We start from the raw sequence: 14,120 nt of genomic DNA, 5'->3' as shown, positions 1-14,120 counted from the left end.
AACTGGATTTCTCTGTATACTTCGACGCATATAGCAGCTTATATTCCATGCATCCAGGCATATGAAGGATTACCTTCTTCGTCGGAAACAAACATTGGCCCTATCATGCGTAGCTTGAAGAACATCAAATTAAAAAGACTCTATGTGAATTACTTCAAACTTGGTAGTAATTTTGATTATTTACTTGAAGCAATCGAAGAAGGTGATATGAAGTCACTGTTGGAGATATATGCAAAGTCAAGTGCCTCTACACAGCAACAAACCACGAAACTTGTGTCATTCCTACACAAAATGCCACTACTACATGTACTTGATATCGCATATAATAAAGCTGAGGCTGGAAAAAGTATTCCAATCCTTGCTAACAATCTCAACCAATGTAAAGCATTACAGGCGTTGTGTTTGAATGACATGGAAGCACCATCACATGATATGGAATTATTGGCACAGAATTTGCCATCACAGCTTACAGGATTAGATATTACGGGTAATGTGATGAGTGATACAGTAGCTTCACACCTTATGGTTACTCTACCTCGGCAGTTGACACGCTTGTATATCAATGTGGATAATCTGAGTAAGAGTAAGCACAATGAGTTGCTGCACTCAGTACATAGCAAACTCACATGTCTACAGAAACTGTATGTCAAAGGCAGTCCGTATCCAGGAGACTTAGTGAAACACGGTGGCTTAGCATTGACATCATGTCCTCATTTGTATTGGCTCGAGCTCATACCCTCTTGCGATGATTTTATTCCTGAGGATTGTGTGGCGACATTCATGAAGGGAATGCAGCAAGCAAGGTCTATCAAGAGTTTGTATCTAGATGGAGTACATCTAGACATGAGGTCATTTCAAGAGCTGACAAGACTGAGTCAACTGAAATGCCTTGATGAGTTAGGGTAAGTATTATTTTTAAATGAGGAGGTAGGATATAGTCTAATATAAAATAAAATATCAAGATGAAACCTTAATAATTGCAAATGGTTATTCATAATAAGGAAAAGTATAGTTTTATTAAACTATATCTTACATTTTAATATACCTTTTTCTTTTATATTATACAAATATATACTGCCATGAGAGGTTCTGGTTAAAACTATGGGCCCGAGGTGAGATCAATAGTACTATTAGTATTAATTGATCTCAACGAGGGACCATAGTTTTAACCAGAACCTCGAATAAAGGCAGTATATATTTGTTTTATATACTTCATTAATATGTTCTTTGTTCATTGATTGGTTAAAAGAAAATTATTTGACGTTTTGATTACCTAGCTTCTATCCTGAGTGAACAGCACGACCAATTTAAGCACAACCTATATTTTGCCCTTCAAAAAAAAATCGAATAGGCTAAAATCGGGCTAACCAATTACAGCAGCGCGAAATCACGCTATGGCAGTTTCGCGTGCGTGAACTGTTCCGTCGCATCGAAAGCGCGCACGCGGAATGCATGGTCAAAAGTACTATTTACGGCTTGGGGGTACTATTTACGGCTCATCCGGGACATTGAAAATACTATTTACGGCTTAGAGGTACTAATTTTACGGATAGGAGTACTGATGGTAGAACTATTTTTGGTCATGTGATCCACTTTTGACCAATCAATGAACAAGAATATATTAATGAAGTATATAAATATGAATGATTCTTTCTTTTTTCGGTCATATTGATTTCAAAAATCCTATTCGTATCTTTTAACAGATAACTTATCTTTTTGTTATGTGTAATATTACTATTTACAAATGAGCAACTTTCCAATGTCAAGAACTTCTAGTAATATAATTACTTAGTTTGATTTAAAAATAAGTCATATTCTTATTTCCCTTTTCTATTTTATTTATTATTCACAGCAGACAACTTGTTTGTTTACTTTTTATTTTAAAGACATTTTTTAAATTACTATATTAAACAAAACCAAGTTCTACATTGCATACGTAATTATTTTCTTCTATCATAGATTTTCAAGACGCTTACTACCTGAGGGTGTTCAATCAGAGGAATTGGATGACTTCGTGACTCTGTATTAAAGGCAGTAGCGTAGCCGGCAGGGAGGACAGAGTTCCACCTAACGAAAAGTTAAAGAGAAAATTGGGAAGTCAAAGGATACGAAAAGGCGAATAGAGCCTGTTTCCCAATAGAATTTACCCTGATCACGGGCCGAAATAGTGTAAAATACAACATTTTTGTGTACATCCCAATAAAGCCCTTTTAAAGATGTACAGTCACTTTAAAAAAACGCCGGATAACACCGGGTCAAATATTGATGTAACCGTGATTTTTTTTGTCTCCCCCCCCCGAATGTTTTTTGTGAACCCCAACACATCCCTCCCCAACCAGAAAGCTGTCTACACCCCAACCAAGACGATACTGGACATGTTTGTTACTTTCGATGAAAGAAGTAAAATAAGCACACGAGCAATCTAAATTTTTCATTTCAAAATTTTAACCATTCTTATTTAGGAAATACCTTTTTGGCCACTAAAAGAATAGCTTCAATCATTCACGGTCTTTGCTTCAATACGAAAGGTCAACATTGATCGATATTGTGTCTGGCAATTATTACATTACAATATTTACTCCAAGATTCTTTGATTTCGTCACTTATTTTTAATAACTTAATGAGAGTGAATCTCCTGGCCCTCTATATTTACGCAGAAATGATCCCGCCCCCATAATAAGAAGGTCATAGCTGATTGCGTCGCTGAGATATTGTACTTTATAAAGTGACCTGTTATTAATCAATTTAGCTCAAGGTCGCGAACTTTTCGTCAAAAAAAGGGGGAATTTGATTTTTTTTTCATGTGACCTCACCTTGGGGAGAACAAAAATGTCAAATGGTAAGGAAATGAGGAGGCCCCTCCCTTTCTCATGTGAGATTCTGAGGGATAAGCCCCCTAGAGTTAGAGTACCGTCGTCGCTTTGACCGCTGCGTCACGCGTGGGCCACTGCGATAAATCAGGGGGGAAAATGGAGTATGTAATAATATGAATGTATGTTGTGTTCCGGAAAGAAGAAAAGAATTGTTTTTTGGCGAATGGGGCTCAGAATTTGTATGTAGGGTGTCAAGGAAAATGCTAGGGTATATTTTAAAGTGAATCTGAAAATGTAGTGCGAAGGTGATTCGCAGCTATGGCTGTAGCCGTCTAGATAAAAAAAAACCTGGATATCAGTATTATATTCCAATAATTTTAGCAATGAAATACCGCGTGAAATGGAGAAATGTGCTACCGGACTTGGAACTTTGGTATGTGAAGTGAATAACGATTTTTTTTTTAATTTGGCAAACCACTGAATAGTAATTATCTATTTTTTATTATCATGATTATATCGTCAGAACTTGGTATAAGGTAGATTTTAGAGGCTTCTAAAACAATTATGAAAGATTAACAGAAATTGCTTTAACTGGGGCACAGCATTACATGAAGCATCCACTTTCGAGTAAAACTACTGGTAATCTTGTCAGTCAACGATTTTTTGTTTGCATAAACAGCAGAAGAAATATTTCACCTAAAAATCCCATTGACTTTTCACGCAAAAGTTCCAAGTCCGGTAGCGTCCTCCAAACTTCATTCCAAAATAAGTTTTTTTTTCTTAGAATTTTCCTAATAATCTTATAAATGATTCTACCTTTGACAATCTTGGGATTCGTTGGTCGCTGTCCTTGATACCGAATAGATCAATACATGTTTCATTAGGGGATATAGCGAAAATGTTTTAAAATTAAATTACGGTTAGATTTAAGTCATTCCTGTTGGCCAAATAAAATCCAATGATTCTATGGCTCAGCATTTATTCCTTTAATTGCAGCCAACAACTTCCAGACGAAGAGAGCGCCACTTTTGCCATGCTGTAGGAATGATTCGCAGAATCTTTGTAACGATTGGTTCAGGGAAAGATATAGAAACTTCGGAGTATTGATCAGTATTCGCAATAAATATCTAGAAAAAAAAGGTAGAAAATAAACCAACAGAAAACTAAATTAGAACATTTCACATTAAAAATTACACGATGGGATATAATCTCATGCTATATCACAAATTCTTCCAACTTCGCACTCATATCTTAGATTGGAGGCTCTCAAAGCTGCCACAGGCAAAGTGTTGTTACATTGCGCCACAATCGATTACTCTTATAATCTAGTTTAGGCCTAGGCGCTTTCAAATGTTTATCCAGATTCTTGCATGCCTCATTTTGGTGTATTATAGAGGAATCCAAATCCACACATCCTACACCTGACTAGCAGCCTTTAGTTGGGTAGCCGTCGGCTACAATGCACCCAAAATGTGAAATGATTCGGCCTTGGCGGAAATTTTAAACTGCATTCGATCACCTTCCGCAAAAACACAGGTAGACAAAAGAATGATTTTAACTTTAAAAAGTTTACAAGCTTCTACATGGCCTCGCTGTTGAAGTGACACCAATCGGATTAACTACACGCGGTATCTATGCATTGATGTACTTGCGAACAAAAGGACTATGTATGAATAGATGCGACGGGATTACCTGCGGAATTATCTCCATTATATATATTATTAGCTATTATTCTATTAACCCTCGTCCTTGCATCTTCTCTAGGTGTTAGGCGGCTTTTATTTGCACAATTGGACGCTCAAAACACCAGGTTGGTGCTACCGGCTACCCAAAGATGTCCGACCAAATCCTGACCATGACTTGGCTCGTTGGATTTGTCTATAGGTTTAGCTAGTAACAGTGTACTCGTACATTACATACATACAAAGGAGATTTCTAAGGCGCCTATTCAATAAGATCTAGGCGCTTAACAAAAAGAGCAAACCACAAACAAGCAAGAAGAAACAAAAATGAGCAATGCAAAAAACAACTAATATGGATACAAATAAGATTTTAACAATGTTTTGAAAGTGTTGGTGGTTGGTGCTCCAGTTACACCTTCGACACTATACCTTTCCATAATTATTTTTTCGAATTACGAAACTAAAACGGTCTCATATATTAAATACACCTAATTTCATCGCCATCTTGATTACCGACCCATATGAGGTTGGAATGAATGTTTAATGATGGGAACATAAAGTTTCCTTTAAGATTTTTTATCCGTCACAAAAAACGCACGCGTTTACGCCCAAACGACCTAAGCAAATCGTAGATCCTTCCTTTGCGCTCATTTTAGTGATAAAATTTTTACCCCAGCACCTTACCCGGGGTAGGACCAGCCGTCAAAGATGACCATAGAGGGAGTTGTTGAGGCTCACCATACAAAATATGGCTCAGTATTTCTAGGGTTTTAAGGATTACAAACAAGTAAGATAGGAAAAAAATTATCTTCCTACTCAGATACCACCAGCTGATGACGGAGAAGGGTTGATCCGAAATATACGTAACAAAAATATGAGTGTTGAAGACTTGTCTTAAAACATTTTCTTTATCTATATAATTTTATTCTTTTCGAATAACGAAAAGATTTTCTTGTCAGAAAATCCAACTTATTAAAAAATATTTTTGATGAAGGCAAAGAAGAAAGAACAAAGATGTAGAGACAAGTAGCTTGCTTCGGTCCGGTTAAGAGCCACTGACCCCTCGAGTGCGGAGGGCAGGACCGGAGATAGCAAGCCATGACTGTTGCGCTGGACCGGCCAGCGTGTTAGCATGGTTAGTGTGTATGTGTGTTTGGATAATTGCGCTTGATAATTTCTGCTATTGGATTTATTGGATTTTTCATGCAGGGGTAAATAATATATCATGAAATGATGGTTGACGTAACTTGTATGCATGATATAAATAAATAATTTTTAACAGTTATTAATAATAATTTCTAACATACATACCATATTATCACCAGCATCCCTTATAGGCAACAATGTACTTGCAGAGTCTCCAAATTCAATACGAAGCTCTGTTACCCACTCCTCTGTGTTCCATTTCCCTGTTCCTTGTGTAATGATCCCGGTGACTGTGACTACAGATAAGAAATCCACCTGGAACCACTCCCCCGTGTCGTTAGCTCTAGATGCCCAATAGATGTAGTTGTTTAGTCTGCCTTCTGAAGGGCTATAATGAAATATACCCCATATATAGTAAGAAGATGCGCTGAGCTGGGCATCGCTGATGGATCCACTTTCCATACCAAGGGCCATTGGTTGATTACATGCTATGGAGAAAAGGGCATATTATAATGTAATATTTTGAAACTTTAAGTGGCTGTAGAAAGAATGCCCTTTTTCTTTCATCATGTGTTGATACGATATTATATCCCCGAGGCTCACTTCAATATAAAATGGATATAGGTGTAGTTCCAACACTTTCACAGTAAGGGTATTCGGTGAGAACAAAATATAAAATATAAACATTATGGGGTCATTGGGTGAGAACATGATTTCTGGCACTGGGTGAGAGCAAAATGTACAAAATATGGGGTCCTAAGGCTTTGGGTGAGAGCCAAAAGAAGCCTCAAACATTGACTTTCTAGTTTAAAATGGTTTTCAAAATAAATTACAAAATCAGTGATAAAATGAAAGTTGCACGCTGAAGATTCTAATTGAAAAATGAAGATCTTTGGGTGACAGATGCAACTGAAATATATGATGTGTTTTAATGACAGAGCATGCGGGGTCTTTGGTTGACAGTGATGCTGAAAAGGGGGTCTAAAGTTGGAGTGCGTCCGGATTATATCTTATATTCTGTTCAATATATTGCTCTCGGTGAATAAAAGAAACCAACCTCCAAAAATTGACGTCTAACCCAGCTTATATATAGGCCTATATCAAAACCACTGTCACAAATTAATTTAAGCACCTGGAATTCGCTGTCGTAGTGCACGTTAGAATATGACCGTTGCTAGGTCAACTGGCTCACGCTGTCTTTGTGACGTACCACTGATCAAAATGATCACAACACAAAGCCTATGGCATATCAAAATTCGAAACAGGTGCCAGTGTATGAGCCCAGGCTTGAACCAGTAACCAATGGTTACTAACGTACACTACGACAGCGAATATGATGGGTTTCCGCATCAGAAAACAACACGAGATAGAATTGAACCATTTTAAGGGGGTACTACACCCCTGGCAAATTTTGTGCCTATTTTTGCATTTTTCTCAAAAATTATAACACATTGGTGACAAGTAAGATATGTATATTATAGGGGCAAGCACTGCAACTACTGCACTGAAAATTCAGCAACTCAAGGCAAGTATTTATTGATCAAATACTGGTTTTCCCTCATTTTTGACTGTAACTCCACAACTGTTGTCTGTAATAAAATTTCCAGTGCAGTAGTTGTAGTCCTTGCCCCTATAATATACATATCGTACTTGTCACCAATGTGTTATAATACGCTATAATTTTTGAGATAAATGCAAAAATAGGCACAAAATTGGCCAGGGGTGTAGTACCCCCTTAAGGTGATCAACAGTTTTTTTTACTTGACAGGGTTTCGTACCTTGTACCAATGTCGTCGATTCTTGAGAAGATGTCTTTTTTAAACTTGTTTGGTAAGAAGTCGTCTCAGAAGTGGTTCCTTCAGACGAAGTTTTCTCAGCGGTTGTCCCTTCCATTGTTGTTCCTTCAAACATGTCAGACGTTTATTTTCTGCAAATTACTTCCATTGGAAGTTGTTCCCTTTTAAAAATTAGTACTGAGTTTAACACAAATCTTTCGCGTGTAACTCTGTGGACCTTTTCGTGCGTTTTCACCTCATTTTACTTGAAGTCATGTATGCGAGACCCTATGCCGAGATGATTTCAAAAATAAAACATTGATATGTTTGTTCCCATCATCACCATAAATAAATCCGTTCGTACTGATGTTTTCCTAGTCTGAAACATTTTATTGTAATAGCAATCTTCTCTTAATCCCAAGTATTTAAAAAATCTTGGCGAGCACTTACACTATATATTGGAATGTACAGAAACTGCATTAACTAGATTCATCATCGACATTGCGAAATATTTTCGAATGTATTTCTAGTATACGGGTGTATTTTAAAGAATGAAAGGAAAGTAAGAATACAGAAAGAAGAAGAAAGGACAATTTTTTCCCGGGTGCGGTTTTGACCTTGACACAGGGACCCCTTGGATGCCAGACACGCGCACGGCTATTTGCCAGCGAAGTGGTTACATAACTCCTTAGTAACTGGATCACGAACCTTTTGGAATTAGTAGTACATGCCATAGACTTTGTGTTGCGATCACTTCGATCGTGGTACAGAACTCAAGAGCGTGATCTAGTTGACGAGTGATAATTGGATTACACGTAACACTTCCCTGGCGAAAACCTTGCCAGGGGGGAATACCTTGGCTGGTCAAGCTTTCCGTGCCCGTATGGCCATTCGCATGTTGTCGTAATTGCATCATGAGGGATACCCACACCTGCAGATGCTTTGTGAGTTGGCGGTTTTCGATGTGTTTTTCAGTTAGGGTCAAGTATAACATACAGGAGGAAAATTAAGGTGTAATTAAGCGATAGTTTACAAACCGAACTGGTAAAGTAGGCCTACTGCATTGATTATTCTATATGTCTGATCTATAGGGTCTTAGCTAATAATTTGCCACATCCCGTTAAAGCCATATTAGGCACACAAAAAAAGGTTCGTCTCAAAGCTTGCGTGCGCGTTTGTAAAATCTCACGATTTGACAAAAACAAATGCGGAAATTTTTTTATTAAAAAAAAAAAAATTTTTAGTTTTTCCAGAAAAATCGGCGAAAATCAGACTTTTTCTCAAAATACCATGAAAAATAGTCAGGAATAAAAATTTAAAAAATCGCATTTCGCATTTGTTTTAAATTTCTCGTGAGCTTTGAGACAAGCCTTTTTTTTTTTTTTTGGCCTTATAACATTTGCTGAGAAGGAAGCCCTCAATATCTTTCAAAATTCTGTGGTTCTGTAGTTTTGTCAAAATCCGAGATTTTGAATAAAACGCAGGAACCTTCGTTTTATTATTACGATGGAAATATTAGTCGAAATCATCCGCGATGTTAAAATAACACAGTACGTACACGGCGTGCAGCACGGTGATCTACACAACAAAGGATCGTGTCATAAACACGACCGAAGGAGTGATACGTTTTGGCAACATCTGCGCTGGGAGTAAATTCCAATTTTCTTTGCTTTGCCTTATTTGTTCGGCTCAAAATTAAAAGGGGATGTATATGACAGTAAAAGCTAACATTTTATGGCAAAGAAATACAAATTTATTTTGTATGAAAATGTTATAATATGGATTTAAGCTTAAATTTGGTCTGCAACAGGGTGTCATCGTCAAGTTCACGGGAGTTTAGTCTTCCGGTTTTCAGTGGCGTAGCCAGCACTTTTTCAGAGGGTGGGCAAATGGGAGGCACCTTTCGAGGGGGGCGAATTTAACGAAAATAGACACAAATGGCCTAAAAGGTACAAAACAAGAAGGGTCAAGAAGGTGGCAAGGGCGTCCACTTTGCCCCCTCCCGGCTACTTGGCTACGCCACTGCCGGTTTTACCAGAGGGCTGTATTATATAAGCTCATTTGGCTTTTAGCTTATGCAAAAAGTAACACTCTTAAACTAAACGACGACAAAAGAGATTTTAATGTGGCCACTCAAACCAAAACCAGAAGCGTATAATTTAGAATTTCTCCCAAATGAAAATGTTTTATATACGAACCTTAATAATATTAACAAATTTGTCAATAAAAGGACCGAAATAAAAATACGTGTATACTTTCTCAATGTGAAAATAGATTCCTACCATTGCAATTCAAGTCTCCAAACAACGGACTCTCCACGTACTTCCTGTACTCAGAATCGAACGACCATTCAGTAGTGTCTACGTTGAATCCTCTAAGTTTGATGCTTGTACATTTACATGGATCCTTATCGGACAAAAACCATCGCCAACCAATTTGTTTATCTCTCCCTTGGCCAACTTCACAGATGTGTGCGCGAACATGGATCCCATTTTCTGAAAATTGAATTTTATTTTGCTTTAATTTGTTCTTAAAGAATGGAAACAAAATTTCCTACCGAATTGACCCCCTTTTCCAAGGGGGAAATTATAACAAAGCAAAACAATAGAACTATACTGCGCACAAAAATTATCCATACACATCATGATGCAGTCATGTCTACAGTAGAATTCATCTCGACCTTTGCATGACTTTTCACCTAATTAAAAGCTATTAAACTAAGATAACACTCATTGAAACAGCTCAACTGATTAAATCGGATCTTCTCTGGTTGTGCACAAGTGTCTGTTTTACATGTGCGATATCGCAATAAAGCTGGTATTATAGCTTCAGTTGGGTAACCGATTATAAAGGAAACGAAAGGAAACAATGGTATGTGTACCTTTGTTCACGAAATCAGACAATGGTCTGCTTTTTGTAAACCAGCATTCTTGAAAATGAGCAACATAATGATTGTTGACTTAACACGGTTTGGAAATAATTTCTTCATATTTTTGGTGTTATCTGTCGTTTACATATCCTTCCTAAAACACAAAAGTGCGACCCTCTCCAAACACCTAAATTAGCTAAAAATTTAGGACATGTTACAAAACTATATTTTCTAGAATTTCATAGAATAGTTTAAATGTAGCTTGTACCGGTTTTTTTTGTGGCATCCTTCAGAACGGAGCGGTCCGTTACCAATATAGCTCAATATTTTCGGTCAAATCTCCATTCAATTAACACGAGGAGTTGGCTAGCTATGAGCTAGCTATGCTTTGCCCTCACTCATATTCTACGAAAGTGCTGAACATCTAACCTAGCTGTAATTTTAGGTCATGTTAGAGAAATATATTTGCTAGAAGTTTGGAGAATAGTTTAAATATTGGCTGGTTATTTTTCACACAGTGATGTTAACTAGGCAACGCCCATATACCTATAACATACACTGTTTGTAGAGGTCACGCGTCAATGGTGAGAGCACTGTGTATTGTGTATAGGAAAACGGACAGTAACTGCAGTATGTAAAACAAAAGCAATGATCTTAAGGGGGTACTACACCCATTGCATTTTTTTTTGCATTTTGTGAAGAAATGAGAAAAAGAAATTGGACAAAGTGGTATGCAAAATGAAGGGGCAAATCTTCTCGTTCAATTGGTGGCATCAGTATCAATGACGCGTACATGCTTCTAATGGTATAAGCCAAAAAGTGGTACATCACTGATGTTTTAAATTCACTTTATTATGGAAAGCTTACTATCAACGGATTTCGTTAAAATTTTGGATATGTGTTGCTAACACATTAGGGAAATAATGTTGATATGTAAAATGGGAATAAGTGGTCCCTGATTTCTTTTATGACTTCATGAACTTGGTGCTCCACAACTATCAAAAAACGAACCGGTTAAAATGCTTCTATTTTCAATGTTGAGCTATATTTTGTATTTTGAACTTGCGACACTATGTCACTGAAACTTAATTAAGCCATAGGTAACAGGTTACCACAACCACACTGCAGCAATGTTGAAAAAGATTGTATTTTTTGTCACCTATACCACCATATTAGGTAGTTTTCCGTAAGCTTCATTTTTGTGATTCTGGTAACTATTTTATAGTTATTTGCCCAATCTATCTCAACTAGGCAATCTAAATTGTACTCATCATTTACATCCCAAGGTATTTTAGTATATCCACCTCACACATTTCCATTATATATCCAGTAACAGACAAAATATCAAAATTGATGCCTCATTATGACATGTATGATATCACATGTATTCAAAATTGATGCCTGAATTTGACCTGAACCAATTGACCTATAACCTGAGCTTTGATGACCTTATAGCCTTTTTTAATCTCTTTTCCTAACAACACATTATAGAATATACATACATGGTGTAGTATTAAATTGTCTATGTGGAAGAGATTAGGCCTATTTAATTTATTCAGTGTTATAATCAGTGAGTACATTTCTATAGATAGTATAACAAAGGATTTAATGTATTCTATTCATGTATTCTACTTGGACATGTTCAATAGAATAAATTATGGTTTGTTATGAAACACACATCTCAGTTACCAGAATACAGTAAACAAAAAAAATATATATGGCTAAAATGATTTTCTAAAATGGTTTAAAACCACTTTGTATGTAGAGATATTTAAGTTCAGGACATGAGATGATGAACATATTTATATACTTCATAAATTTGCAACAAAAAAAAGAAGATGGGTACTGATGAAAATCAGGGTATTATATCGCCTTAAAGACACTAAACCTAAACTACAAAATAAAGTAATCAATAGATGCATAATCTTGTTCTGTGTATATTTTAACATCTCATTCGAGACGATGCGACTTAACCCCTGAAATTTTACCAATTTGAATGACCAGTGACAAATTGAGATATTTTCTCCTTCAGGGTGGGCGATTCCTACCGCATTTGGTAAGGGCTCATTGCACCGAGCCCCTACTCGTATATTAAACTAGTGTATTTCGAGAGGAAAGTCTATGCAAGTTTTTGTCCCTTTTGAAATGCTCTCTTAAAATTGGTGTAAGTTGGAAAAATAAAGTTGCCTTGATCCGAATGAGGTATCAAAGTACGCAGAACCAAATTCTTCATCTATTGATGGTTTGACGAATGAAATGGAAGAAGCAGAACCTTCTCAACGATTATCAGTGTGGCATTTTATGCCTCCTGATATAATGCGTCCCTGGCATGAATTGGAAGCGCACGTCAAATTTGCTACATAGCCTGGCTGGAGCATTTTGTTTGAGCCTAGTCCCATCGACAGGACCCAAGTATGTCTCTACACGGAGCGACCGTTTAAACAAATAAACAAACAAACATTCACAAATGGAAATCCATATGAATGTACCTTTAAGGGGGTACTACACCCCTCGATAAATTTGTGTCTATTTTTGCATTTTTCTCAAAAACTAATAACACCGTAGTAATAAAAGTTATGTATATTATTGGGGCAAGGAATCCAATTACTGCACTGGAATTTTAGTGACCCAAGACAAGCGGTTCGTTATTAATGACAAGAAATAAGGTACCGCTAGGATGTACCTCATTTCCTATCATATATACTAAACCGCTTGTCTTGAGTCACTGAAATTTCAGTGTAGTAATTGGATTCCTTGCCCCAATCAATTATACATAACTGTTGTTACCAGTGTGTTATTATTTTTTGAGAAAAATGCAAAAATAGTCACAAATTTACCACAGGGGTGTAGTACCCCCTTAACGGAGTCCATTTTAAAATGGCATTTTGTTTTAGTTTAGAGATGGTATTTCTGTGTGTATAATTAATTTTCTTACGCATAAAGATAAATTACATAATACTGCATTAATCTCGTAAAACAGGACATCCACAAACACCAACTAATATAGCTTGTAAAGCTATTTAGATCCCGGGGAGGGGCACTCACTAATAATGGGTAACGGGGTTGTGCGGCCACATTGATCCCAATTTTTGGGTGGGTGCGGCGTGCCGCACCCACCCTGTATTCTCTGACTATTGACCTACTTTTTCACATGCCGCAGTGTTGAGAAAATATTCGTGCCGGTTATATCCCAAACACCCACAGAGGTGATAGTTTACGGCGAGTTTTGTAATTATTACTTGATTTTGATATGTAAGTAATACGATAAAGTCGTCATAGGCAGTAATGTGTTTGTATTAAAAGAAATAACAAAAATAATTAGTTAAGTAATAGAAATACTATTTGGAAATTGCAGCAAGATTTGCAGATGTTTTTATTTGAACAGTACCAGTTCACCAGTTTTGCTAGTTTTCCTAATCTTTGGGCTAAATTAATAGCATCGTGAAAACCAAACAGTCAATTAATTTATGTCAACATTTCCTTGTTTGACATCGCATGCAAACATTATCTTATTTACATAATGGTTTTGACCTCGAGTCATGAGTGGTGATTCATTGTTTAGGCCAAGTAAAATAAATAATGTGTATATCGTCCCCGCCCTCTCCGATTTTTGGAGATTTTCAAATATTTTAGTTATTTTTCCTATATGCTTCCTTACTTTGTTTATAAAATTGTTGTGATAAAATGACATGTTTAGAAGTTCTTGGTTATCATTTATAAACACATTGCAAACACTTTCTTCAAGCTAGGGGTAGGGCTGTGGGGAAATAACAAAAATATTAGGGGCCTCCCCGATTTTATGATGTGTTGACAAACATTTGCCATTGCAATTTTA

General features: G+C 36.7%; 3 protein-coding genes across 3 annotated transcripts in view; 2 read left to right on the top strand and 1 right to left on the bottom strand.

Moving 5' to 3' along the window:
* The window catches only part of LOC140143895 (uncharacterized), a 23,322-nt gene extending 23,257 nt beyond the window's left edge, over positions 1-65 (top strand). Inside the window, exon 10 of the mRNA XM_072165725.1 lies at positions 35-65. Within this exon, the coding sequence (XP_072021826.1) occupies positions 35-65 (31 nt within the window). The remainder of the gene's footprint in view (positions 1-34) is intronic.
* Positions 22-4,211, top strand: LOC140143881 (uncharacterized). Its single transcript, XM_072165707.1, has 2 exons — positions 22-902; positions 1,960-4,211. Exons 1-2 carry the CDS (start codon positions 106-108, stop codon positions 2,027-2,029), a joined length of 867 nt encoding a protein of 288 aa, XP_072021808.1. The 5' UTR covers positions 22-105; the 3' UTR covers positions 2,030-4,211.
* Positions 4,212-5,637: 1,426 nt separating this feature from the next.
* Positions 5,638-9,898, bottom strand: LOC140143880 (lactadherin-like). The gene is made up of 3 exons (XM_072165706.1): positions 9,699-9,898; positions 7,420-7,542; positions 5,638-6,129 (listed from the first exon to the last, which is right to left on the bottom strand). Exons 2-3 carry the CDS (start codon positions 7,532-7,534, stop codon positions 5,771-5,773), a joined length of 474 nt encoding a protein of 157 aa, XP_072021807.1. The 5' UTR covers positions 7,535-7,542; positions 9,699-9,898; the 3' UTR covers positions 5,638-5,770.
* Positions 9,899-14,120: the final 4,222 nt, after the last annotated feature.

The sequence above is a fragment of the Amphiura filiformis genome, unplaced genomic scaffold (assembly GCF_039555335.1).
Source record: "Amphiura filiformis unplaced genomic scaffold, Afil_fr2py scaffold_31, whole genome shotgun sequence".
Classification (NCBI taxonomy): domain Eukaryota; kingdom Metazoa; phylum Echinodermata; class Ophiuroidea; order Amphilepidida; family Amphiuridae; genus Amphiura; species Amphiura filiformis.
The sequence above is the reverse complement of the archived record's forward strand: the minus strand, read 5'-3'. Positions and strand labels throughout refer to the sequence as shown.